The sequence below is a fragment of the Mauremys mutica genome, chromosome 5, assembly GCF_020497125.1.
Source record: "Mauremys mutica isolate MM-2020 ecotype Southern chromosome 5, ASM2049712v1, whole genome shotgun sequence".
NCBI classification, from domain to species: Eukaryota; Metazoa; Chordata; order Testudines; family Geoemydidae; genus Mauremys; species Mauremys mutica.
Genome location: NC_059076.1, coordinates 3396872 through 3424745, shown reverse-complemented (window position 1 = coordinate 3424745; position 27874 = coordinate 3396872). Strand labels below are relative to the sequence as shown.

At 50.4% G+C, this 27874-nt stretch overlaps 1 protein-coding gene across 1 annotated transcript in view; it reads left to right on the top strand.

The window, feature by feature from the left end:
- Nucleotides 1-748: 748 nt before the first annotated feature.
- The window catches only part of LOC123371949 (butyrophilin subfamily 1 member A1-like), a 42986-nt gene continuing 15860 nt past the window's right edge, over nucleotides 749-27874 (top strand). The window contains exons 1-7 of the mRNA XM_045019864.1: nucleotides 749-895; nucleotides 4516-4754; nucleotides 10917-11074; nucleotides 13880-14227; nucleotides 14900-15181; nucleotides 16811-16927; nucleotides 18068-18100. Of these exons, the coding sequence (XP_044875799.1) occupies nucleotides 10975-11074; nucleotides 13880-14227; nucleotides 14900-15181; nucleotides 16811-16927; nucleotides 18068-18100 (880 nt within the window). The 5' untranslated portion in view covers nucleotides 749-895; nucleotides 4516-4754; nucleotides 10917-10974. The remainder of the gene's footprint in view (nucleotides 896-4515; nucleotides 4755-10916; nucleotides 11075-13879; nucleotides 14228-14899; nucleotides 15182-16810; nucleotides 16928-18067; nucleotides 18101-27874) is intronic.

Below are 27874 nucleotides of genomic sequence, written 5' to 3'. Positions count from 1 at the left end.
CTCTGGTGAAAGGGCTGGTCCCTTCTCCTGAACCCAGGAGCCAGACAGGGCCTTTCTGATTGGAAGTCAGGGCAGGAAGCTCTGGAGGTAGGTGGATATTGGTTAGGTTAGAGCACATGGAGGGGGAGCATGTCAGCTGTTGCACCATTTCATAGGGCTGCCCTGCCCTGTCTGCCCTGCTCTAGTCCTGTTGGCACAGGATGGGGGGGACTTTATGTAGGCTATGCAAGGAGGGAGGGAAAAACCTCTCTGTGCTCACACTGCCCACCTGTGTGAAGGCCGGGCAGAGTATGGCTCTTGTTGTTTATTCTCCACTGTGGAAGGAGAATGTGGCCTCTCAGTGAGTTTGTTTTATTTTGAACCAGAAAACTTGTGAATTACCTGGAACTGCAGCAAGGCCTCTTCTGCCTTGGACAAGGACTACTGCTGAGGTCTGATTAGTTCTGCACCCCTCTGGCACACTGCTTCAGTCAGAAAAAATATAGTGCTTGTGGGGGCAGAAAGCCTTGGCATATGTGTATGACAGAAATTGTTGTGACAGTGACTGAGCGAGCAGGAAAATGCCTTAAAAACTAAAGCTGTCACCACCCTTGGACTGTGTGTGTGTGTTTCTTAAAATCTTTTATCTCTGTGTACCATAAATGAGATTCCTGTAATTTACCAGTGATGGTTTCACTTTCAATTGGAAGATTCTAGATGCATGGAAAATGTTTCTGTTCAGATAAAATTGCTGTAAGTTAACCAGCAATATCTGTCTGAACAGACTGGAGTCAGACGTGCAATGCTACCGTAAATACTGAGACGTTCACTTGCAACACAGACCTGGTAGTTCTGAAGGTAGGACCCCTTCCTCCACCACCAGCCTCTGCCCTTCCCTATAGGATCCAGCAGGCAGGTGAGTGTCAGCCCCTGATTGCTCTGGGTGAGGCTCTGTTGTTCTTCATGGGAGCTGTTCCTATGGATGGGAGTCTGTCTGGGGCTCTCACTTTCCTACGCTGGAGGGTAGAGATAGGATACAGAGGGACCTAGACAAATTAGAGGACTGGGCCAAAAGAAACCTGATGAGGTTCAACAAGGACAAGTGCAGAGTCCTGCACTTAGGACGGCAGAATCCCATGCACTGCTACAGACTAGGGACCGAATGGCTGGGCAGCAGTTCTGCAGAAAAGGACCTAGGGGTTACGGTGGACGAAAAGCTGAATATGAGTCAACAGTGTGTCCTTGTTGCCAAGAAGTTCTAATGGCATTTTGGGTTGTATAATTAGGGGCATTTCCAGCAGATCGAGGGATGTGATCATTCCCCTCTATTCAGCACTGGTGAGGCCTCATTTGGAGTACTGTGTCCAGTTTTGGGCCCCACACTACAAGAAGGATGTGGATAAATTGGAAAGAGTCCAGCGGAGGGCAACAAAAATGATTAGGGGGCTGGAGCACATGCCTTATGAGAAGAGGCTGAGGGAACTGGGATTGTTTAGTCTGCAGAAGAGAAGAATGAGGGGGGATTTGATAGCTGCTTTCAACTACCTGAAAGGGGGTTCCAAGGAGGATGGATCTAGACTGTTCTCAGTGGTAGAAGATGACAGAACAAGGAGTAATGGTCTCAAGTTGAAGAGGGGGAGGTTTAGGTTGGATATTAGGAAAAACTTTTTCCCTAGGAGAGTGGTGAGGAACTGGAATGCGTTACCTAAGGAGGTGGTGGAATCTCCTTCCTTAGAGGTTTTTAAGGTCAGGCTTGACAAAGCCCTGGCTGGGATGATTTAGTTGGGGTTGGTCCTGCTTTGAGCAGGGGGTTGGACTAGATGACCTCCTGAGGTCCCTTCCAACCCTGAGATTCTATGATACTTTAAAAATTGCTGCAGAAATTACTAAAATGCTCAGAGATCTTTGCAGTCCCTTTTCCATTTTCCTGTAACACAGACTGAAATAGTGTCTGTTTATTCACAGACTGAAATAGTGTCTGTTCCCTGGCAGCCGTGGTTGTACCCACTTCCCTGGGCTGCACCGACCCTCAATGGCTGCCTGAGTGTAGGGGAGATTAGAGGGCCTCAGTGCTGAGGTGTACTGAGGTCTGACTGTGTTGGAATTGCCAGCTATCACTGTAAGGGTGTGTGGTGGGGAGCGAGGAATTCCCTGGTCATACTTGCAGGCTAGAGGGCTCTGTAGATAAGCTTGTGATTGTGCCAGCAGTCAGTTTGCAGACAGCCAGCTTAAAGTAAGTTGGGGAGAGTTGTGCTTTACGGAGCAGCCTGCTTTGTCTCTCTTCTTAGTGTTGGGTTCTTGTGTGTGTGTTCTGAATTCTGAGAAAAAAAGTTATGTTTTTATTTAACTTCATAGAATCATAGAATCATAGAATCTCAGGGTTGGAAGGGACCTCAGGAGGTCATCTAGTCCAACATCTAGTCCCACACACAACTTCTCTCTGTGTGTGCTGTGAACACAAGAAGTGCCACCGTAACCTAGATTCCTGGTAAACCTTCCACCATCGGAAACCTTTGCCAGGATATCGGCTGGCATAAATCAGTATGACCCCTGGAGGAGAGCTGGAGACATAGGCAGTAGCCTCTGCAGAGTTCAGTTTGCAATGAAGTTTTTGTTTAAAACTTACTTTTTTCATCCTCTCTAAATTCCAAAAGATAAGTCAGCTCAGCCTGATTGTCGGGGGTGAGATCAAGTTATTGGGGAAAACGAGTTATTTGAACAAGGCATTGCTGAGCTAGGACACCTTGATTGTGAGCTGATTTTTTTTAACCTACACTGAATGAAAAACAATTGTCCTCTAGTGCAGGGGTGGGCAAACGTTTTAGCCCGAGGGCCACATAGAGGTACGAAACTATATGGAGGTCCGGGTAGGGAAGGCTGTGCTTCCCCAAACAGCCTGGCCCTGCCCTCGGGACCTCCCATCCCTGGGGACAGCAGGGGAGGGACGGGGGGCAGCCTCCTCGGCCAGGAGCTCAAGACCTGGCAGGACAATCCCATGGGCCATAGTTTGCCCACCTCTGTTCTAGTGGGACTCCTCTGATCCCCAAAGGAGGGAGAGCCTTTTATTCCTCCTGCCTCAGGAACTCGGTGACTCAACCGAGGACCAATGGGCCCTGAGCTCTTTGCACGTGTGTCTCCTTCTGGTGTCTGGAGGCATGTTGTCCAATACTGTCTCCTGTTTCCTAGGGCTTCCCCATTGGATTAGTCTGGCAAATGGGTGACACAGTGAAGAACAGGAGCCCACAAACTCAGAGCAGTGGACTTCCACTGCTGACATCTTCTGTGTGGGACCTGAACCAAGGGCCAGAATTGATAATATGAAGCTATTAGACCTCATTTCTTGAACCACAGATGAGAAGGCCCAGCGCTAACACTAAATTCTGCAGAACTTCGGCTCCCCACTCCCAACAATTGTGTTTAAACCTGAGCATGAACTATTTCACTGCTGTCCATTTTAGTAGCTGGGCTAGGGTAGAGGGTGGGAGGGCAACCTTGCGAGTGAAGTGGGAGTAGCTGAGGGGAAGGAAATGCCAAGGGAAGACAGGAAGAGGCAGGGGAGAAAAAGGAAAGCAGGGAAACAAGAGGATGGGGAAGGAGGAGGATCAAAGGACAGAGAATGGTGGTCACAGTGGTGAGCGTTTTCCCCACTGAGTGATGCTGAGCACGATAACAAGGCCCTGGAGAAGTAACACGGTGATGATAATGAACAGGGAATTTACTCTATTACTGCTCTTAATCTCCCATGGAGGCTGGTGAGGGCGTCACTTTGGAATGAGGAGAGTGGTGAGCCCTAAATGGATGCTCTGGCCCAGAGATCATAATACAATGGAATTTGGCCCCCTGCACAGAATGAGATTAACACCCCTAGGCTAGAGGGAGGTGCACTGGCCTGGGAGCCAGGAGACCATGAGGTCTAGTCTCACTTCTTCCACTCACTCGTGTTAACAATTCTCTGCGCTTCACAGTATTATTATTGATCAAGGTGTCATGTCCCTACCTGAGGAGACCATCAAGGACCCTTGTCCCCCTTCTAACAGATGAGGTAACAGCGAACCTGAACATGAGATGTTGCACAAGCTCAGTTCTAGTAGCTTTAGGATCAGGACAGGTCTCTCCCACATGGCCACAGTGTGTCTCAGACTGATTGAGCCAAATCTGTGTGCTTGGTTCTGCCGAGCCACTTCTGCTAAGTCCAGTGAGACACACAGACCAATTTACCTAGCACATCCTATAATGTGATAGAACATCTGCGTAGGGAATGAGGAGGAGGCTGCAGGAAGAGCCAGGATGTTGGACAAGTCACTTAACCCGGGATATTTGGAGTAGGGGGTATTGGTAGGAGGGCTGGATCTGAGTCAGAGCTGGATAAGTGAGGGAGGCCCTGACCCTACTCTCCAGGCTGTGAGGAGCTGTGGGCCAGCAGCTGTGGGAAGAGTGGTGGTTGTGATTGTCAGTTTTGCTAAAAAGCAGCAAAAATGATTTTTAACCTCTGGCGAACCCCCTTGCTCTGCTTTACTCTTTCACTTTCTTCTTCAGCCTTGCTACGTGCAGGAATAAAGAATAAATTCTTCAGCCATTGAACAAGCATTAACAGAAAACTGCACGAGTTCAGACTGATACCCAACTGATTCTCTTTTCCAAAATGATTTTGCTTCGTAGCCTCACTTCAATTCATTAATTGTGAGGCACCTCCTGGACTAGGGGCCCATGTAACTGACTGTAGCTGGAGGACAGCAATTCTGTAACTGCTGAGAAGTTTCTCCTGGTTTCATAAGGTAGGTGGCAGGATTTTTTCATTCTTTATCTTGTTTTTAAATCCCTTGTCCTGGGTCAGCAGGGGAAGGGTAGTGCAGGGCAGCCCTATCAAGGGGTGCGGCAGCTGACATGCTCCCACTGCATGTGCTTTACCCAACCAATATCCTCGTACCTCCAGAGCTCCCTGCTCTGGCTTCCAATCAGAAAGAACCTGTCAGGCTCCAGGATACATCACAAGGGACCAGCCCCTTCACCAGAGCCTGACGGGCTCTTCTTTACTGGATAGAGTTACGGGAGAGGGTTGAGAGTTGTTCCTGGGCGGCTAACGGGGCAGTTTTGCAGCTTTGATTTATTGGCTGGCTGAGTTCATTCATTGTGTGTGTGGGATAATGTTTTCCTGCTGGGTGGGCGCCAGCTATTGTGACTCTAATAAATTGTTCGGGCATCCGGAGCTCTTTGCAGGCATATTTTGACTGGTATTTCACTCTACAGACAGGCTAATAATAAATATGAGAGCTAGTCATGCATGTTGTCCTCTAAAGGAGGTGTCAGAGTTGCCTGGGGACACCAGTTATTTAACTCCTGCCTCATTTTGCCCCCCCACCCCCCCAGCAGCAATGTCCCACAACTCAGCCAGTCCGCCCAGGAGATGGGGCTTCCCTACAGAGGGTCCCTGCTCATGCTCACCCGGTGCTGTCTGCCTTTGATCTGCAAACACTCCATGCAAACTACTGCTGAAAGCTGGAACGAGCAGGGAGAATTGGTAGCTGCAGGGTGATGAGCTCCAAGTTCCATGCGGCCTCCGACTGCCCCCACCCACCTTCTTTGGCATGTGACTCCACAAATAAACAATGCTGCATAAAGCAAAATGTGGCCAGTACCAAGTACTCAGGGATGGCATAGAAAGAGCCTGATTGGCTCAGTTCCCAGTGAAATCCCAATGGACAACCTGCCCCAAATTCTCAGTTACTGAGGGACAATTTTCACTCATTGCTTGATGTATTTGCTTTCCCAACCAACTCTCTGTACAACTTTTCATGAGTGATGTACCCAAGTATTTGGATTCTAATATCTAAACTGAATTGTTAAATGTAATCCCTTTAATTTGGGTTATTGATGATTATGTATTTCTTGTGCTTTTGACTTTTAAAACAAACTTTGTCTTTATGGATAATCTAAGCATTATACCTAGATGTACAGACATTGTTTTCTTAACCAGTGTAAATATTATGTAACTTTTTTAACATTAGCTTTACTAAGCAACAGCTGGAAGTCCAGGGCTAAGGGTCCTTCCAGCCTCTCCTCTTCTCAGGCCCACCCAATACAGGAGGAACCCCAGGCTTCCTGCAGTGTTGCTGGTAAAAGCCCCCCACCCCCCACCTCCCACCCCACAGAGCAATGTTTTATTAGCTTTCTTGGCCTGCCACTGTTCACTTAGGAGAGGTCTCCATTGAGCAGACTTCTGCGATGGCCAGGTCCTCTCCTGAGTTGGTACAGTCCATTTGGATGAGGAGTTCAGACTTTCCCCTTTGGTGTATGATACTTTGCATTTATTGACACTGGATTTCATTTACTCTCCTGTTGCCCATTTCCTGCGTTGTTCAGGTCTCTCTGAAGTTCCTAACTAGGGTGACCAGACAGCAAGTGTGAAAAATCAGGACAGAGGGTGGAGGGTAATAGGAGCCTATATAAGAAAAAGACCCAAAAATCAGAACTGTCCCTATAAAATGGGACATCTGGTCACCTATTCCTCACAGCCCTCTTACGCATAGGCGCCGACTTATATGGGGCTCTGGGGCTTTAGCCCCATGAATAAATCCCAAGCAGGGGCTCTGCCCCACCAATGTTTTTTCTCCCCTGCTTGGAGCGCCCCCCCGCCGCTGCCGCCGCCGCCGCCAGGGCTGCCCAGAGCCCTTTAAATCCCAGCCGCCGCCGGGAATCAGAGGGCTCTGGGCTGCCTGCTGCAGCGGGAAGCCCAGAGCCCTCTGATTCCCGGCGGCGGCTGGGATTTAAAAGGCTCTGGGCTCCCCGCGGTTGCAGGCAGCCCAGAGCCCTTTAAATCCCAGCAGCGGCTGAGATTTAAAAGGCTCTGGGCTCCCCGCGGTTGCAGGCAGCCCAGAGCCCTCTGATTCCCGGCGGCGGCTGGGATTTAAAAGGCTCTGGGCTGCCCGCCGCAGCAGACAGCCCAGAGCCCTCTGATTCCCGGCCGCGGCTGGGATTTAAAGGGCTCTGGGCTGCCTGCAAACGCGGGGAGCCCAGAGCCTTTTAAATCCCAGCCGCAGCCGGGAATCAGAGGGCTCTGGGCTTCCCGCTGCGGCGGGGAGCCCAGAGCCCTTTAAATCCCAGCCGCGGCCGGGAATCAGAGGGCTCTGGGCTGTCTGCTGCGGCGGGCAGCCCAGAGCCTTTTAAATCCCAGCCGCGGCCGGGAATCAGAGGGCTCAGGGCTTCCCCCAGCAGCAGGCAGCCCAGAGCCCTCTGATTCCCGGCCCCGGCTGGGATTTAAAGGGCTCTGGGCTGCCTGCAACCACGGGGATCCCAGAGACTTTTAAATCCGAGCCGCGGCCGGGAATCAGAGGGCTCTGGGCTCCCCGCCGCGGCGGGCAGCCCAGAGCCTTTTAAATCCCAGCCGCGGCCGGGAATCAGAGGGCTCTGGGCTTCCCGCTGCAGCAGGCAGCCCAGAGCCCTCTGATTCCCGGCCGCGGCTGGGATTTAAAGGGCTCTGGGCTGCCTGCAACCGCGGGGAGCCCAGAGCCTTTTAAATCCGAGCCGCGGCCGGGAATCAGAGGGCTCTGGGCTCCCCGCCGCGGCGGGCAGCCCAGAGCCTTTTAAATCCCAGCCGCGGCCGGGAATCAGAGGGCTCTGGGCTGCCTGCTGCGGCGGGGAGCCCAGAGCCCTCTGATTCCCGGCCGCGGCTGGGATTTTAAAAGCTCTGTGCTCCCCGCGGGTGCAGGCAGCCCAGAGCCCTTTAAATCCCAGCCGCGGCTGAGATTTAAAGGGCTCTGGGCTCCCCGCCGCAGCGGGCAGCGCAGAGCCCTCTGATTCCCGGCTGCGGCTGGGATTTAAAAGGGTCTCAGCTCCCCCCGGTTGCAGGCAGCCCAGAGCCCTTTAAATCCCTGCCGCGGCTGAGTTTTTAAGGGCTGCGGGCTCCCCGCGGTTGCAGGCAGCCCAGAGCCCTTTAAATCCCAGCAGCGGCTGAGATTTAAAGGGTTCTGGGCTCCCCGCCGCAGCGGGCAGCCCAGAGCCCTCTGATTCCCGGCCCCGGCTGGGATTTAAAAGGCTCTGGGCTCCCTGCGGTTGCAGGCAGCCCAGAGTCCTCTGACTCCCAGCCGGGGCTGGGATTCAAAGGGCTCTGGGATCCCCGCGGCTGCCAGCAGCCCAGAGCCCTTTGAATCCCAGCCTCTGTCCGCTGATTGCCCCCTCCCCAGACCCCTGCCCCAACTGCCCCCCAGAACCTCCACCCCCTATCTAAGCCCCACTGGTCCTTGTTCCCCAATTACCCCCTCCCGAGACCCCTGCCCCTAACTGCCCCTTGGGACCTCAGCCCCTATCTAAGCCTCCCTTCTCCTTGTCCCCAACTGCCCCCTCCTGAGACCCCCCCCAACTTCCCCCCCCCAGGACCGCACCCCCTACCTGTCCCCTGATAAACCTCTTAGACTCCCATGCCTATCCAATTGCTGCCTGTCCCCTGACTGCCCCTTCGAACCTCTGCCCCATCCAACTCCCCCTGCTCCTTGTCCCTTGACTGCCCCCCGGAACTCCCTACCTCTTCTCCAACCCCCAAACTGCTTACTGTGCCACTCAGACCAGCGTATCTGGCTCCATGCAGCTCCAGACAGTTGCTGCCATGCTTCCCCATGGAGCCCACAGCCCTCTCCCACCCCCAGCACCTGCCTTCCAGATTTGAACACCTCAAAATTCAGGAGTGCTCAAGCTCGGTTTGGGCAGCTTTTACTTCATTTCTCCCAAATCAGTTTCCCCTGCAAGGTGCCAACTGAAGGTGTTGGAGAACAGAGAGATCAGGTGGCCTCCTAATGCCTGGAAAAGAGACAAAGGCCGGAGGAGGGAGTGTCAGTGCCTGTGCGGACTTCTGGGAAGTGCACGGTGTGGAAGGGGATGCTGTGATGCTTTGGAACATCTCCATACAAAGCCAGTCAGGACTCTGGGGGAGCCTCCTCTCTCGGAGCATACTGTCTCCAGGGCAAGAAGCTTACACCTTCCTGGGTCTGACCTCGGAGCATTCAGCATGCCCTTCCACGTCATGCACTTTCCAAAGTGAGTCTGCCCAGGCTGGTCCTGGGGCAACCAGAGGTCGCTGCACCCCAACTCTGCAGTCAGATGTGACTCTCAGCCAGACAGTAAAACAGAAGGTTTATTAAATGACGGGAACACAGTTTAAACAGAGCTTGTTGGTACAGAAAACAGAACCCCTCTGTCAGGTCCATCTTGGGGGGTGGGGAGCCCAGAACCAAGTTCTGGGTCTCTCCCAATTTCCCCAGCCAGCTCCAAACTGACACTCCCTCCTCTGGCCTCTGTGTCTCTTCTGGACAAGGAGGCCACCTGATCTCTTTGTCCCCAACACCTTCAGTTGGCATCTTGCAGGGGAAACTGAGGCACCCACACAGTATTCAGAGAAAATATTAAGAACATTCCCACTTCATCACAACAGATGCAACAAAATATAATACCGTATATTGAAGTAGGCAAGTGCTGCTTCTGACTTTCCACTTTTAATTGACCCTTGTAATCTTGTGGCGCTGACGCGTTGTAGCTTCATTTTATATCGGCTTACAGGGCGGGAGCGGGGGGGGGCACCACCATTTTGGGCCCCACCAAAAATTATACAAACCTGCCGCCTATGCTCTTACGGCCTGACTAACCTCAATATCTTCGTGTCACCATCATCTATCACTACCTCACCACCCCTCACCACCCCATTCCAGCTCATGAATAAGTCTATGAAAGAACACAGGACCTAGTACAGAACTTTGAGGCCCTGCTGTTAATCTTTGGCCATGATGAAAACTGACCATTTATTCCCACTGTTGCCAAGCAGGTTTCTGATCCATGACAATATTTTGCCTCTCCCCCATGACCTGATTTCTTTAGTAGCCTCTTGAGAGGAACTGCGCCAAAGGCCTTTAGAAAGTCCAAGTAAATTACATCTACTATCCCTTTTGGCACATTCAAAGAATTCTAACCAATTAATGAGCAATGAATTTTCTTTTTAGAAGCCATGACAGTTTCCCCAGTTGATTGATGTTGCTGATGCCCCTGTTCTATTACTGAGCTGCACACAAAGATAATTCCCCAGGGCTCTGCTAGGTTGTTTGATCTTGTTGGTGCCAGGAACCTGATTCCCCGGAGGGGACTTTCTCTGCCTGAGGCTTTTGCTGAGCCCTGTGGGACCAGTCCTGCTTCAGGGTGCTGCCTGAGGCCCTCAGCCAGCTGTACAGCCGGCATGCACTGACTCCAGCTGGGCCCACCCTGGGATGCCAGTCCACCCTTATGGGCTGGATTGTGACAATCCAGGGCCCCAGTTATACAGCGTTCCCTGGGCCCTGCCCTTCTCCCCCATTTTCAGTGGCTGCATCAGAGACAACCCACACAAGAACGGTGTGCTAGACTGGCAAGGGCTGTGAAGACTCGCCTTTGGGCAGGCTGGAGTCTCTTTCCCAGATGGACAGGGACGGAGGCTGGGAGACCACCTCCTCCCGCTATGAGCTGCAGCTGGGTGGCAGCAGGACCCTCTGCCATGAGGAGTGGCACAGGGGGCTGCCTTGTGTGTGGTTTAAAAAAGACCCCCCCAAGCCCTCTTTGTAGCACAGGGCTGCAGTTTTGAACCAGCACAGAGTTCCCTGAACTGAGGGCACGTGTAGGCCGGGGGTCAGGAGCTTTCAGCCAGTAGTTCTGGAACTTGTCTAGAAATCGCTCCTTTCAGAGTGGGTTTATTCCTGTGCCAGAGCTGGAGCTGGCCTGAGTTTGGGCCAGACTGTCAGCAGAATTCAGCACTTTCTGGGCGCCCAACGTGCTGAGCCCTTTGGAAAATCTGGTCTCAGCTGCAGGTGCTGGGCACCTCTGAAAGGTCTGGCCTGAATGTGGGGTTGTCACACTCCAGTGCCCAGTGGAGTCAGCGTAGTCGCACCAGCTCTGCCTATTTACCGCGCTCATGTTCTGGATCGCAGGGTCACGCTCACTGACTCACTCACCCAGGGCTTGTGTGGTCGTCTGGACATCAAGGAGATGGAGGATTCCTCGATGTGCCCCGGCTCCGTGAAGTCACTGCCGCTGCTTGGCTTCACCATTTTCCTCATTTCTCTTCACCTTCCCCGGCTGGACTCAGGTAGGATTCCTGGGGCTTTAGGGCCTAGTCTGGCTCCCACAGAAGCCAGCAGCTGTGCTGGGGAAGGCTGGGCCCTCAGTTTGAGCTCTGTCTGAGGAAACTCAGGGGTTATGAGCAGAGCAGCAAAGGTGGCAGCTGGTGGGCAGAGGACCAAGGGAGTGTTGGGCAATAACTGTGTCTTGTGGCCTACAAGAGGTCCTCACAGCAAGTCTCCAGCTGGCAGCAGGTGGCGGCTGTGCCCAAAAATGTCCCCATGAGGCTGATTGATTTCTGGTTCAGTGGGATGTGTCCTGCCCCTAGGGGCAGTGGGGATGTATAGCTGGGTCCTGCTTGCAGGGACAATCTGTTCCATAGAATGGCCTCAACAACTAGAAACTGCCCATAGCCTGGTCCTGTCCTCAGCAACTAGAAACCTTTGTCCAGAAATGCAATGGAGAGTTTTGGGGGCCAGGGATGCGTCTGAGTGTTCACAACTCGGGGGAGAGCTGGGTAGTGGAGATACTAGGAGACACCTGGTAATAATCTTCCCACTGGCACCAGTGGGGCCAGGATTTCCCCTCTGGTGCTCTGAAGAAAAGGGCAGACTGGCTTGGAGGGAGGGTGGGGGCTAGCTGGGGAGGGTGGGAAAACAAGGAGTAGCTCCCAGGCACAGCAGGGCTTTGGTCACACTCTTCCAAACTCTGGGAGAATTTACATAAAGTTACAAAGATGATTTTCAAATGGCAAAAATTAAAAAAGCGGAAACCTGGCTGAATCAGGTTTGATTAGAAGTGGTTTGAAAAGGCCAATTATTGTTGGTGGGAAGTTTTATTTATGGTGGGAGGGATAGCTCAGTGGTTTGAGCATTGGCCTACTAAACCCAGGGTTGTGAGTTCAAACCTTGAGGGAGCCACTTAGGGATTTGGGGCAAAAATTGGTCCTGCTAGTGAAGGCAAGGGGCTGGACTCCATGACCTTTCAAGGTCCCTTCCAGTTCTAGGAGATTGGTATGTCTCCAATTATTAAAAATAATAATAATAATTTATTTAAACTATTTTTCAAAATTTCCTACCAATTGTTTTTTCTTTGTTTGTTTTGTCCAAAACCTGAGAAGTAACCTGACTGAGAATGTATTTTTTTACTGACAAATTTTCAGTTTTCAGACAAGTTTTATTTATGTTTTTTCAACATGAAGGGAAATTTTTGACTGAAATTGAAAATTTTCATTTTGCTCAAAAAGCCACATTTTGTCAAAAAAAGTTTTGATAAAAAAATTTCAACCAGCAGTAATTTTGATAAAGTGATCAGTTACAGTCCCTCTGAGCGTTCTGCCTAACTCTGAGACATGGCTGAAAGCAGGTGGAATGTAAAGCACAATAATGATACATATTTGATATGTTATAGGAAGCCAGGAAAAAATGACAAGAAAAGAGGAGTTGATTTCTAGGAGAAGGAGGATTTTAAAATGTTTTCCTAACAGTGTAGTAAAGGTCTCAGTGAGAAGATCACCTAGGAGATGTAATTAGGCCTTAAGGAGATATTGTGCCAAATCTAAGATGAAATTCTGCCTCTCAGGAGGTGCAGCCCAGGATAGAGCCTGGCTTTTAGCCACCTTTGCATCTCCAGGATCCTGGGCTGTTCCAGGGACTGCAACAGCCCCCAGTGTCAATTAGAGCACCCCTAGGGTTGCTCTAGCTTGCAGCAGCCTCCACAGCTGCTCTGCAGCCCTGGTATTGGCAGAACGCCAAGTGCTCCAGCCACACCATGTGATACACTTTGGTGCTCTGAGGATATGGTCAAGTATGCCAGCCCTGAGCCACTCCTGCAGAGGGGATTGCCCAACCCCCTTTACTCTGCCAGAGGAAGGTGAAAAGGCCAGAATCCATCTGTATATGATGGGCCAAGGCCACTCAGAGTCAGTGGCAGAGCTGGGAACAGGATGCAGGTGTTCGTGGCTTCTAGTCCCACACTCAGTCCCCCAGCCTCTCGGGGCTCACAGCATCACATTGCTTCCATTCATATGGCTGTCACTATGTCTGTGCTCTGCCCTGCCTTTAAAAGTCTCTTGGGAGTAACCCTTCAGCATGCCAGACCCCCAAGGGGTCACATTTTCCAAGAGGGTAGCCACCTGGCCTCAGTGCCTCTGAGACTGGCCTCTGGGCTCTAGCTCTCCTGTTTCTCATGGTGAGCTCTGCCCAGTGACTACAGGATAGGGTGTATTACTCAGCTGGAACACAGTGCTGGGAAATCCTTGGGTTAGCACAGAGGGGCAGGGGTTAAAACACGGCTCAGAGTGGCTGAAGCCAGGGCTCCACTGAGCCATGCTGCTGTGCATCCATCTGGACACTTTCTCTGTGTCCCTTTGCCTCTGAGTGCTGAACGAAAGGTCCTGTGTGTCTGTGAACAGTGTTCTTAACACAGGCTCCCTGACACTCCTCATCCCCTGTTCTCCTGCTGCCAAACCATGCTGAGTTCCAATGTCCAACCTGCATTGGCTCCCCAGCCATTAAGTGATAATGCCCCAGCCCTGGCTCTTTCTTTTTCTCTTCCAGACTGGATCCTGCGTTCACAGATGCAGGTTGTATTTAGTTCACTTTAATTATTCTGGTATGGAACCAGGTGGTAACATATTTCCCATATCTCATGTCGTCCATCTGTCTGGAGAAGCATTTTAACCCTTGTGCATTCTGGGGGTAACAATACAGAGTCTGGTGGGGAGACACACATTGTTGATAAAAATATTACAGTAAATTCCCATTTCCATTGCAATGAAATATTCCTAATTCCATGTTAGCTACAGTTTGATTTGTCCTGGTTCCTTCTACAGTGAGTTTCAAGGTGATTGGACCCGATCGCCCCATCAGGGCCCTTGTGGGAGAAGATGCTCTGTTAGCCTGTCACCTCTCCCCCAGGATGAGCGCTGAGAGCATGGAGGTGCGCTGGTTCCGATCCACGTTCTCTGCAATTGTCCATCTCTATCGGGATGGGAGAGATCAGGTTGGCCAGCAGATCGCACCGTATCGAAGCAGGACTAAGCTACTGAAGGACAGTATTGCTAATGGGACTGTCTCCTTGAGGATACACAACATCACCCTCTCTGATGAAGGGACTTACGGCTGCCTCTTCCAATCACCCACCTTTCATGAAGAAGCTGTCTTGGAACTAGAGGTGGCTGGTCAGTAGCACGGGGTGTTGTTTACTCTTCCCAGCACCAGTGAGCACTGGTCAATGGTGTGTCTCACCCCCACCCCCACGGTTCTGGTCTGCTCCGACTAGTCACCTCTCACAGGAAAGGCACCAGAGACCTAGGGAACGAGGCCGACTGCTAATGGGTTTGATGCGTCGGCTGCCAACTCCTCAGACCCCCTGGAGTAACCAATTCCATGTCCAGTTCCTCCACCCCCCAGCTGCTGGGGCATCTGTCTGAGCAAGGATCAGTCCCTGCCTATTTCCCTGACCTCTGTTCTGGGGACATGCCCCAGACGTGGCTGCTCATCCCAGGGAGCATGACCCCTTCTCCCACAATTTTCTTGGGCACTGAGAAAGTTTGTGGAAATCTCCCAGAAGCCTCTGCTTCCAGGAGCTGATAGAAGACCTCTAGGTAGCACGGTGTGTCTATGACTTGTGAGATACCCTGAGGTCTGTGCAGCCACAGGTGGTGACTGGAGCTTTGTGTGTGATCTACCCATCACGTGGTAGATCTGTATGTAACCTCATGGTGAGTGAGGACATTGCTGCACCGCTGGGCTCACACTGCCACAGTCCCGCCACTCCAGTCTGCACCAGTGCAGTTCTCTGGTGGCCCCAGGGTGTAGCAGTGACACAGGTTCACTCCATTCCCTTCCAGGTCTGGGCTCCACCCCTCACCTTTCTGTCGATGGCTATCAGCATGGAGGGATCCACGTGGTGTGTGAATCGGCTGGATGGTATCCGGAGCCCCAAGTGCTGTGGAGAGACCTCAGTGGGCAGCGACTAGCACCAGTGATGGAGAAAATATCCCAGCGGGCTGACGGGCTGTTTGATACTCACAGTGCTGCTGTTATAACAGACGCTTCGAACCAGAACCTGTCCTGCTCTGTCCTCAACCCCCGTCTCGGCCAAGAGAAAACAGTGAAGATGCACATAGCAGGTCCAGGACCGGCCTTAGGGAAAATGGCACCCTGGGTGACCTTGTATTTTGCCACCTTGGCACCTATGGATGCAGTGCCCCCCTATTGCCCCGACCCCTGTGGGTGCCCTCCCATTGCCCCAGGCCTCCACCGGCTCCCCACAGCCCCAGTGTCCCATTGCCTCTTCCCAAGAATAGAGTAAGGGAAGGAGGGAATCAGGCAGGTGTGTGGGGGCGGGGAGAGATGGACCTATCTTGTGCTAGTGCAGGGAAGCTGAGAGGTGGCGCTCACTGATAAAACTGAGTGGGATTTCACACATCTAATCTGAGATGTATGTGTGAAACTATTTGTAAAATACACAATAACAATAATAATGAAAAAAACCCTTCTCCCCCAACCCCTCCTGCTCCCTGTTCTCCCCAGCTCCATCTCCCCTAAACCCTTCTGCACCCCCTTCTCTTCTAAACGCTGCACTCCCATCCTGTGCCTCAACCCCTGCAGCCCTTCTGCCCAACTCCCTCCTACATTCCTTCTTTCCTAGCCTCGTACTCCCCTCCTGCACCCCAACCCCTGCACTGTGCCACCTTCTTCCCTAACTCTCTTGCGCCCCTCGTCCCCAACCACCTTCTACACTCCCTTCTCCTCTCCTATTCCCCATCCCCCTAAACCTTTCTGCACCCCCTTCGCAGCAAAGCCCTGCACTCCCATCCTGTGCCCCATCCCCTGCACTGCACCCCCTTCACCCCTAATCTCAGCAACACTCCTGTGCTCCACCCCTCCACCTCCTTCTCCCCAGCCCCCTTTGCACCCCTTCTTTCTTAGCCCTTCACTCCCTTCCTGCACCCAGGTGGGGAAAGAGACCTGGATGCTAGGGGCAGCTGGCATTGCTGCTCCCTCTCCCCTCCAACTCCTCGCTCGCATTGCTCCTCGTTCCCCCCCTTCCTCCGTGCCCCCTAGGAGGCTGTGAGGGGGAGCGAGGAGCAGCATCATGGCTCCATGCATCCAGGTCACTGCTCCCCTGGGCTGGGTAAGGGGGGTGGGGCAGAGAGCAGCAGCTCCTGATGCCTCCCAGCACAGCCCAGATGGGGCAAGTGACCTGGATGCAGGGAGCCCTGGCATTGTTCCTTGTTCTGCCCCCTCCCTAGGGGGCACAGAAGAACATTGGGGGGACAAGCTGTATCTGTGCATTGCGGCTCCCCCACCATGTTCCTCCACCAGGAGGAAGCAGGAGAAATCTGGGTGTCCCCTCACATGGTGCTTCTGGGAGTTTGCTGCACTCCTGTGCTGGCTGGCAGCGAGCTCCTCTGACAGTGCCCTGGGCAGTCTCCCAGGTGCCCATCCCTAAGGCCAGACATGAGCAGGTCAGAGCCCAGCACAGCCAGAGTGCTCGGCACCAGCAGAACAAAGTCTCTCACAGCAGACGGCCTATCAGCAATGTAGCCAGGGCCTAGCCAAGTTCAGTGACCAGGCTAAATCTTGGGCTTCCCTCTTCCTCTTGGGAGAAGCCACTTCTCCGCTCTCAAAAGCCAGACCAAACATGCCTGTGAGATCCTCCCAGACCACCGCAGGATGCTGCAGACTCCCCTTAACTCCTGCTGCTGCCACATCAATTCTGTCTGGGTTCAAATCAATGCAACTTTGCCTTGCAGATGTGTTCCTCCCAAGGACCAATCCCTACCAGGTGGCTCTGTTTGTGACCCTGGCTGGTGTGTTTCTTCTCATCCTCTTGGCCAGTTACTGCTTCTGGAAGCAGCACAGAGGAAAAGGTAGGGTGACAGAGGGGAAGGAATGCTGTGGGACCGGAGAGAGGGTCTCCTGAATTCAGAGAAGTTTGTCAGGGGGCTTCAGTCCCGTGCCATGAAGAGAGATTTGAGTGAAGTCAGTGAGAGGGCAGGAGGGAGAGGGAATGAGCAATGGAAGAGAGGAGCTGAACTCACCCTGGGGTGGGGGGATGTCCTGGATGAGCCACGACTCTGTGTGTGAACTGAGAAGCACCAGATGTAGAGTCACCCCTTTGGATCTCATTGTAGAATAGAATGTACCTGTCCCTAGGTGCTCAGTGGACGTTGGAGTCGCCCAGTCTGAAGCAGGAATGAGACCTAGAAAACTGGCCATGGATCTGTATTGTCACTTGTATCACACTAGCATCTGTGAGCACCACACACACCTATTGGGAGACAGTCCTGGCCCCAATGAGTTTATAATCTAATTAGGGCAGGCACGTGAAGGGCAGGGGGGAAACTGAGGCACAAAGCAGGAAAAGGACTTGCCCAAGGATACCCTGCAAGTCAGTGGCAGAGCTGGGAATAGAGCCCAAGTCTCCTGAGACCCAGCTCATCATCCCATCCACTGCCCAAGCTGCCTGCTAATGTCCCTGTACTGAACAGGCCTGCTTGCAGGCAACCAGGAGCAGGAGCTATTCATCAAGGTCCCTCCCACATCCAGCAAGACTTATGGGGCTGGTGAGGCTAGTTAGACCCAAAGGGCATTGAAAGCATGTAGGGCGATGGGGGATGGCACCATCCACCCCCTTTAAACATAGTCCTTGTCTACATCCAACCACTGTGTTGCTGTAACCCTACCAGGATATGGAAAGCAGCACAGGTGGCTGGTGTGGATGCTGTTAGATAGGGATGAAGGCGCTTACCCCAGTAGAGCTATTGCCACTGGGGAAGGGGAGAAGCTATAACGCTATGAGGCACCTTTGTCCCAGTGTAATTGCATCCACACTAGGGGTTGTATCACTATAACTATTTGGGTAAAACATCACACCCCTAACCACCATAGCTAGATATGCTATCTGTGCACCGGGCCTTAGTAATTACAGCCCAGTGACATTCATTAACAGGAGTGATATCACTTTAAATGTGACACTGCAATCTTACATGTCACCTTCTCCCCCCTAGATGCTCAGCAAGCTGAACTGAAGAAAAAGATACGTGAGTGTCTATTACTGCTACTGTTGTTGTTAATAACGATAAATTAAAAAACAGGCTTGTGGATGTGACCCACTGTGAGTGTGTTACAGGCCCCCTGTGAGCCAGTTTACAGAGCCAGGTTCTTTAGCTGGGGCTGTAACAGCTCCTCTCCTCTGTGGAATGGGACAGGGAACCCGTGACCTGTGCACCAGTAGATTATGTACTTTCTCTATCCCAATCAATACAAACACTGGATAAGCCCCCATGATTGTGATAACTGCCCTTTTGTCCAACACACTAGGGACTCAAGTGAGAATTTCTGTGTCTGAGTTCCTGCTGATGAGTGTTACGCTCCTAGCACATAAACAGAGAAGTTAAATGCATGCTTCCAGAAAGTGCATGTATGGTTTTAACGTAACACGATGACATTGCATGGCCTCCAGAACCCCAGCACTGCTGTAGTAATTTAGTTGGAATAAACAGTTAAAGATGACAGCACAACCATGGCACTGTTCAACATTAAACAGAGTTAAACACCTTTGGGGTTTGGTATCCAGAGACCTCAGCCTGCTTTGTACCATGGCAAACACACCATTAAAAATCTTGTAACCTTTCATTAAAAATACAGAAAAGAAGGAAAACAGGTAAAGCATTTGAAATGTAAAGTATTACATGAGATTTTTGTTTTTATGACATCCCCTATTCCCTTTGTCTTTAATGAAAGACTTTAGAAGGAACTCCCACCCGCACCTGTGGCTGACAGTCTCTTAGATGGTATTAAAGATGGGAATAAGTGTCCTTTTTGGAGAAAAGAGAAGAAGTTAGTAGAGACAGGCTTGAACTGTGCAATGATCCATGTCTTGGCTAGGCTATGCCTACCCTGAGGAGAGGCGGAGGCAAACCAGCACTGTGGAGTTAACCTTACATTTTAAACTTAATAAAGGAAAAACCCCCAGAAATTTGGCAGGAACAACAGAATCATAGAATATCAGGGTTGGAAGGGACCTCAGGAGTTCATCTAGTCCAACCCCCTGCTCAAAGCAGGACCAATCCCCTACTAAATCATCCAAGCCAGGGCTTTGTCTCCTCTAAGGAAGGAGATTCCACCACCTCCCTAGGTAACCCATTCCAGTGCTTCACCACCCTCCTAGTGAAAAAGTTTTTCCTAATATCCAACCTAAATCTCCCCCACTGCAACTTGAGACCATTGCTTCTTGTTCTGTCATCTTCCACCACTGACAACAGCCTAGCTCCATCCTCTTTGGAACCCCCTTTCAGGTAGTTGAAATCTCCCCTCATTCTTCTCTTCTGCAGACTAAACAATCCCAGTTCCCTCAGCCTCTCCTCATAAGTCATGTACTCCAGCCCCTTAATCATTTTTGTTGCCCTCTGATGAACTCTTTCCAATTTTACCACATCCTTCTTGTAGTGTGGGGACCAAAACCGGACACAGTACTCCAGATGAGGTCTCACCAATGCCAAATAGAGGAGAATGATCATGTCCCTCGATCTGTGGGCAATGCCCCTACAAAATGCTGTTAGCCTTCTTGGCAACAAGGGCACACTGTTGACTCATATCCAGCTTCTCGTCCACTGTAACCCCTAGGTCCTTTTCTGCAGAACTGCTGCTTAGCCATTCAGCCTCTAGTGTGTAGCAGTGCATGAGATTCTTCTGTCCAAAGTGCAGGACTCTGCATTTGTCCTTGTTGAACCTCCTCACATTTCTTTTGGCCCAATCCTCTAATTTGTCTAGGTCCTTCTGTATCCTATCCCTACCCTGCAGCATATCTACCACTCCTCTCAGTTTAGTGTCATCTGCAAACTTGCTAAGGGTGCAGTCCACACCATCCTCCAGATTGTTAATGAAGATATTGAACAAAACCAGCCCCAGGACTGACCCTTGGAGCATTCCACTTGATACCGGCTGCCAGCTAGATATGGAGCCATAATAGAAAGTATGGAATAATGATAGAATAGAAAGTAACATCAAATACTCACTTAGGAGAATATTAAATCAAACAAACACATCATGGCACAATTTGAGGACTTCAGGAACTCAGCCAGAGGTTATGGGTCTATTACAGGAGTGGGTGGGTGAGGTTTTGTGGCCTGCGATGTGCAGGTCAAACTAGATGATCATGATGGTCCCTTCTGGCCTTAAAGTCTGTGAGTTTATGGCAGAGCAGCACAACTCTTTGCCTCCTTGTCTAGGCTGGCTCTTTGCACACCGGCTGCTGGAGATGTGGTAAACAGTGAAGTGACAAAATTTGCAGGTGATACAAAATTACTCAAGAGAGTTAAGTCCAAAGCTCCCTACAAAGAATTACAAAGAGATGTCACAAAACGGGCTGACTTGGCAACAAAATGTCAGATGAAATTCAATGTTGATTAATGCAAAGTAATGCACATTGGAAAACATAATCCCAACTATACATATAAAATGATGGGGTCTAAATTAACTGTTACCACTCAAGAAAGATCTTGGAGTCACTGTGGATAATTCTCTGAAAATATCCACTCAATGTGTAGCGGCAGTCAAAAAAGCAAACAGAATGCTGGGAATCATTAGGAAAGGGCTAGGTAAGAAGATAGAAAATATCATATTGTCTCTATATAAATCCATGGTACGCCCACTTATTGAATACTGTGTGCAGTTCTGGTCATCGCATCTCAAAAAATAGATAGGGAAAAGGATAACAAAAATGATTAAGGGTATGGAACAGCTTTCATGTAAGAAGAGATTTAAAAGACTGTTCAATTTAGAAAAAAGACAAGTAAGGGGGGATATGATATAAATCAGTAAAATCATGAGTGATTAGGGAAGTGTTATTTACTTTTTCAGACAACATAAGAACCAGGAGTTACCAGGTAAAATTATTAGGCAGCAGGTTTAACCCAAACAAAAGGAAGTTCTTCTTCAAACAATACAGAGTCAACCTGTGGAACTTGTTGCCATGGGATGTTGTGAAGGCCAAAAATATAAGTGGGTTCAAAAAAGAATTAGATAAGTTCCTGGAGGACAGGTTCATCAATGGCCAAGATGGTCAGGGATTCAACCCCATGCTCTGGGTGTCCCTAAACCTCTGGCTGCCAGAAACTGGGACTGGGCAGAGGATGAATCACTTGGTAATTGACCTGTTCTGTTCGTTCCCTCTAAAGCCTCTGGCACTGACCACTGTTGGAAGACACGACACTGGACTAGCTGGACCACTGGTCTGGCCATTCATAAGGGTAGGGGGAGAGATAGCTCAGTGGTCTGAGCATTGGCATGCTAAACCCAGGGTTCAATCCTTGAGGAGGTCATTTGGGGATCAGTCCTGCTTTGAGCAGAGGGTTGGACTAGATGATCTTCTGAGGTCCCTTCCAACCCTAATAATCTGTGTTTCTATGTGCTCAGGCCCCAGATCACACACTGACAGAGCCTTCAAGCAGGACCAGGAGCCCCCTCACACTTACAATGCAAACTTGTCATTTTAACACAGTCTCCAGTACCCCACAGTCAGCACTGCCTGACATGAGCCTATGCATGACAACAAGTAGTTCCAACTGGCTCAGGCCAGATCCTCTGAAAGGTGCAGTCCACCACTGCTAGGGGCAGTAACATCTTGTATTCTCTTGATGAACTAGCAATTGGCTGAGCCCTCAAGGGTTAACTCATTGTTGTTAATGTAGCCTCACAATCTACAAGGCAGAAGGAATGAAGGGAAGAGAGACAGCATGGCAGAGACACACTCTGTGTGTGTGTGTGAGTGAGAGAGAGAGAGAGAGAGAGAGATGTGCATTTCCCCTTTAAGTAGCTGATCCCTGTCTGAAGGACACTGCCTTGTTAATTAGATCAGCAAGCTGAGATCCACCTCAGCTGCTGCCAGGAAGCTCCCTCCGGGACTGTTGTGTGTTCCCCCTGCTGTATATGGAGATTGGGTAAGCGAGTGCAGGAGCGGGGGGGAGGGGATTCCCTTACATTAGCCCCTTCCCCCCTCACCCCGCCAGCAAGCAGGAGGCTTGGGGAGCAGCTCCAAGGCAGAGGGCAGGAGCAGCACACTGCAGTGCAGGGCCCCCCAGAGAGGGGGGGCAAGTGGGGAAATTTGCCCCAGGCCCCGGGCTCCACAGGGGCCCCCAAGATAATGGCCGAGGCTCCCTCCCCGGCCCCGCCTGACCCCGCCTCTGCCCCTCCCCCGGAGCCTCAGCGCATCCAGCAGCGTCCCTGGACAGCGGGGGAGCGTGGCTCCGGCGGTGCCCCTGAGCCCCTCCCCACTCAGAGCCGCGTAGTGAGGGGGCGGGGCTGCGAGCTCCACGCTGAGCTCAGCTCCCTCCTTCGGCCCGGAGCTCGCAGCCCCGCCCCCTGACCACGCGGCTCTGAGCGGGGAGGGGCTCAGGGGCCCTGCTGGAGCTGCCCTGCAGCTGTTCAGGGACGGTCCTGGATGAGCTGAGGCTCCAGGTGAAGGGGGAGCCGGGGGTAAGTGGCTGGGGCTGGGGTAGGATAAGGGGCAGGAAGTCCTGGGGACAGTCAGGGGATAGGGAAGGGGCAGAGGTTGGGGGTTGCTCAGGGGACAGGGAATGGGGGGGTTGGATTGTGGGCATTCTGGGGGTCTGTCAGGACTCAGCGGGGGAGTGGATAGGGGTCAGGGCAGTCAGGGGACAGGGAGCAGGGGTGGGGTCCCGGGGTGGTGGTTGGGGTGGGGTCTCTGGGGGATGGTGAGGGGACAAGGAGCAGGATGGGTCGGGGATTCTGAGAGGGGTGGGCAGTTGGGGGGCAGGAAGTGGGTGGGGGTCAGATAGGGGGCAGGGCCAGGCTGTTTAGGAGGCACAGCCTTCCCTACCCTAAAGCTCATTCAGCAGTTTGAGGCTTGCAGAAGAGCCAAGGTGTTAGCTTTTCCATTAGGGCTCCCATCCCTTTCACTTCTCAAATGCTGAGTTATAGTCTGTATTTAATTTCAGTGCCATAGGGAGATTCATGTCAGGGGAGGGCAGCTTCGTTTAAAATTAGCCACTGGGGGAGGGATCACATGAGAAGACCAATATCCTTCCCAACCCTACCAAGGGAGATCCCCCTCCCCTGCATTGCCTGAGGCTTCAGAGGGGTTAATTCAGTGGGGTTCTCAAACTTTTATACTGGTGACCCCTTTCACATAGCAAACCTCTGAGTGTGACCCTCCCCTTATAAATTAAAAACACTTTTTAATATATTTAACACTATTATAAATGCTGGAGACAAAGCGGGATTTGAGGTGGAGGCTGACAGCTCGCGACCCCCAGTAATAACCTCGTGAACCCTGAGGGGTCCTGACCCCCAGTTTGAGAACCCCTGTGTTAATTTAATTTTAGCACCCTGTGTCCATTCACATGCATGTGCTATTTTGAGCATTTCAGTTTTCACAACATAGGCTCATCCCAGATTCTGGAACAAGCTCAAATGCTCAGTTCGTGGTGTATGTACATAAGCTATAACTAAAGACAAACCTACAGTAACCGTCTCCAGTTTGTGAGGGACCCCATGGAGCCAGTCTCTAGGAAACAGATAAGTGCATGGAGGTTAAGTCCATTAATGGCTATTAGCCAGGATGGGTAAGGAATGGTGTCCCTAGCCTTTGTTTGTCAGAGGGTGGAGACGGACGGCAGGAGAGAGATCATTTGATCATTACCTGTTAGGTTTACTCCCTCTGGGGCACTTGGCATTGGCCATTGTCGGTAGACAGGCTACTGGGCTGGATGGACCTTTGGTCTGACCCGGTATGGCTGTTCTTATGTTCTAACCTAAATTAACCCAAAGTTATGGAGATAGATATGAGTCAAGGAAGCCAGCAGAGTATCAGAAACCTGGAAAAATCTCTGACTGGATGGGCTCAGGCATTTGGTCACAAGCTGAGGTGGTTCTGGATTTTTTTAAGCATTTTTTTTTATTGTTTCTTTAAACAATCAAACACTGGAAGCAGCAAATATTTGGCTACGCACTTCTGAAACCCCAAACCATATTCAGGTTTTGGCAGACTAATTTCAGCTTTTCAATTAAAAAAAAAACCAAATTTTGAAAGAAAGCAGACATTGTCCGTGATTTTTTTCTGCTTTTTAAAAACCCCTAGTTTTTGATCCAGAAAAAGTTTTGACTGAAAATATTTGTCCAACCCTTTTAACGAGCTTTAGTGCCTTTTAGCACTAGCTGATGCTGAGAACCAGTGATACCTTGTAAAGAAGTTTTCTCAAAACTGGGTTTGTGCCGAGATGCAGGTTTATTTTTCCCAAGGCCGCCCGTGGGTGCGGAGTAAGTGGGGCAATTTGCGCCGGGCCCCACAGGGGCCCCCATGAGAATATAGTATTGCAATTTTTTTATGGAAGAGGCCCCTGAAATTGCTTTGCCCCAGGCGTCCTGAATCCTCTGGGCAGCCCTGCTGCAGTGGGGGGAGGGACAGCTGAACTGCCGGCAATTGCTAGCCTGCTGGGCAGCTGCCGCACAGGGAACTTAGGGGAGCGGGGAGCTGATAGGGGGCTGCTGGTCCACCCTGATTCCAAGCCCCCACCAGCTAGCTGCAATGGGCTGTTCTTCCTGCAAGCAGTGGACAAAGCAGATGCCTGCCAAACGAATTATAAGGGAGCATTGCACAACTTTAAACGAGCATGTTCCCTAATTGATCAGCAATGTAACAACAAAACAACGTTAACCGGTATGACTTTAAGTGAGGAGATACTGTAAGACAAAGGGTGGGAGGAAGGAAGTATCATTCTTCTTTGAGTAGTGTCCCTGTGGGTGCTCCACTGCAGGTGTATTTCATAGATTCATAGATTCATACACTCTAGGACTGGAAGGGACCTCGAGAGGTCATCGAGTCCAGTCCCTGTCCTCATGGCACGACCAAATATTGTCTAGACCATCCCTGATAGACATTTATCTAACTTACTCTTAAATATCTTCAGAGATGGAGATTTCACAACCTCACTAGGCCATTTATTCCAGTGTTTAACCACCCTGACAGTTAGGAACTTTTTCCTAATGTCCAACCTAAACCTCCCTTGCTGCAGTTTAAGCCCATTGCTTCTTGTTCTATCCTTAGAGGCTAAGGTGAACAAGTTTTCTCCCTCCTCCTGATGACACCCTTTTAGATACCTGAAAACTGCTATCATGTCCCCTCTCAGTCTTCTCTTTTCCAAACTAAACAAACCCAATTCTTTCAGCCTTCCTTCATAGGTCATGTTCTCTAGACCTTTAATCATTCTTGTTGCTCTTCTTTGGACCCTCTCCAATTTCTCCACATCTTTCTTGAAATGCGGTGCCCAGAACTGTACACAATACTCCAGTTGAGGCCTGACCAGCGCAGAGTAGAGCGGAAGAATGACTTCTCGTGTCTTGCTCACAACACACCTGTTAATGCATCCCAGAATCATGTTTGCTTTTTTTTGCAACAGCATCACACTGTTGACTTATATTTAGCTTGTGGTCCACTATAACCCCGAGATCCCTTTCTGCCGTACTCCTTCCTAGACAGTCTCTTCCCATTCTGTGTGTGTGAAACTGATTGTTCCTTCCTAAGTGGAGCACTTTGCATTTCTCTTTATTAAACTTCATCCTGTTTACCTCAGAGCATTTCTCCAATTTGTCTAGATCATTTTGAATTATGAACCTATCCTCCAAAGCAGTTGCAATCCCTCCCAGTTTGGTATCATCTGCAAACTTAATAAGCGTACTTTCTATGCCAACATCTAAGTCGTTGATAAAGATATTGAACAGAGCCAGTCCCAAAACAGACCCCTGCGGAACCCCACTTGTTATACCCTTCCAGCAGAATTGGGAGCCATTAATAACTACTCGAGTACGGTTATCCAGCCAGTTATGCACCCACCTTATAGTAGCCCCATCTAAATTGTATTTGCCTAGTTTATCAATAAGAATATCATGTGAGACCATATCAAATGGCTTACTAAAGTCTAGGTATACCACATCCACCGCTTCTCCGTTATCCACAAGACTCGTTATCCTAGCAAAGAAAGCTATCAGATTGGTTTGACACGATTTGTTCTTTACAAATCCATGCTGGCTATTCCCTATCACCTTACCACCCTCCAAGTGTTTGCAGATGATTTCCTTAATTACTTGCTCCATTATCTTCCCTGGCACAGAAGTTAAACTAACTGGTCTGTAGAATCATAGAATCATAGAATCTTAGGGTTGGAAAGGACCTCAGGAGGTCATCTAGTCCTACCCCCTGCTCAAAGCAGGACCAAACCCAACTAAATCATCCCAGCCAGGGCTTTGTCAAGCCTGACCTTAAAAACCTCTAAGGAAGGAGATTCCACCACCTCCCTAGGTAACCCATTCCAGTTCCTCACCACCCTACTAGTGAAAAAGTTTTTCCTAATGTCCAACCTAAACCTCCCCCTCTGCAACATGAGACCATTACTCCTTGTTCTGTCATCTGCTACCACTGAGAACAGTCTAGATCCATCCTCCTTGTAACCCCCTTTCAGGTAGTTGAAAGCAGCTATTAACTCCCCCCTCATTCTTCTCTTCTGCAGGCTAAACAATCCCAGTTTCCTCAGCCTCTCCTCATAAGTCATGTGCTCCAGCCCCCTAATCATTTTTGTTGCCCTCTGCTGGACTCTCACCAATTTATCCACATCCTTCTTGTAGTGTGGGGCCCAAAACTGGACACAGTACTCCAAATGAGGTCTCACCAGTGCTGAATAGAGGGGAATGATCACATCCCTTGATCTGCTGGAAATGCCCCTAATTATACAACCCAAAATGCCATTAGCCTTCTTGGCAACAAGGGCACACTGTTGATTCATATTCAGCTTTTCGTCCACCGTAACCCCTAGGTCCTTTTCTGCAGAACTGCTGCCCAGCCATTCGGTCCCTAGTCTGTAGCAGTGCATGGGATTCTTCCGTCGTAAGTGCAGGACTCTGCACTTGTCCTTGTTGAACCTCATCATATTTCTTTTGGCCCAATCCTCTAATTTGTCTAGGTCCCTCTGTATCCTATCTCTACCCTCCAGCATATCAACCACTCCTCCCAGTTTAGTGTCATCTGCAAACTTGCTAAGGGTGCAGTCCTCACCATCCTCCAGATCGTTAATGAAGATATTGAACAAAACCGGCCCCAGCACGGACCCTTGGGGCACTCCACTTGATACCGGCTGCCAACTAGACATGGAACCATTTATCACTACCGGTTGAGCCCGATCATCTAGCCAGTTTTCTATCCACCTTACCGTCCATTCATCCAGCCCATACTTCTTTAACTTGCTGACAAGAATACTGTGGGAGACTGTATCAAAAGCTTTGCTAAAGTCCAGTAATAGCACATCCACTGCTTTCCCCTCATCCACAGAGCCGGTTATCTCATCATAGAAGGCAATTAGGTTAGTCAGGCATGACTTGCCCTTGTAGTTTCCTGGGTTGTTTTTATTTCCCTTTTTATAGATGGGCACTATATTTGCCCTTTTCCAGTCTTCTGGAATCTCTCCCGTCTCCTATGATTTTCCAAAGATAATAGCTAGAGGCTCACATACCTCCTCTATTAGCTCCTTCAATATTCTAGGATGCATTTCATCAGGCCCTGGTGACTTGCAGGCATCTAACTTTTCTAAGTGATTTTTAACTTGTTCTTTTTTGATTTTATCTTCTAAACCTACCCCCTTCCCATTAGCATTCACTATGTTAGGCATTCCTTCAGGCTTCTCAGTGAAGACCGAAACAAATCAGTTATTAAGCATCTCTGCCATTTCCAAGTTTCCTGTTACTGTTTCTCCTTCCTCACTGAGCAGTGGGCCCACCCTGTCCTTGGTCTTCCTTTTGCTTCTAAT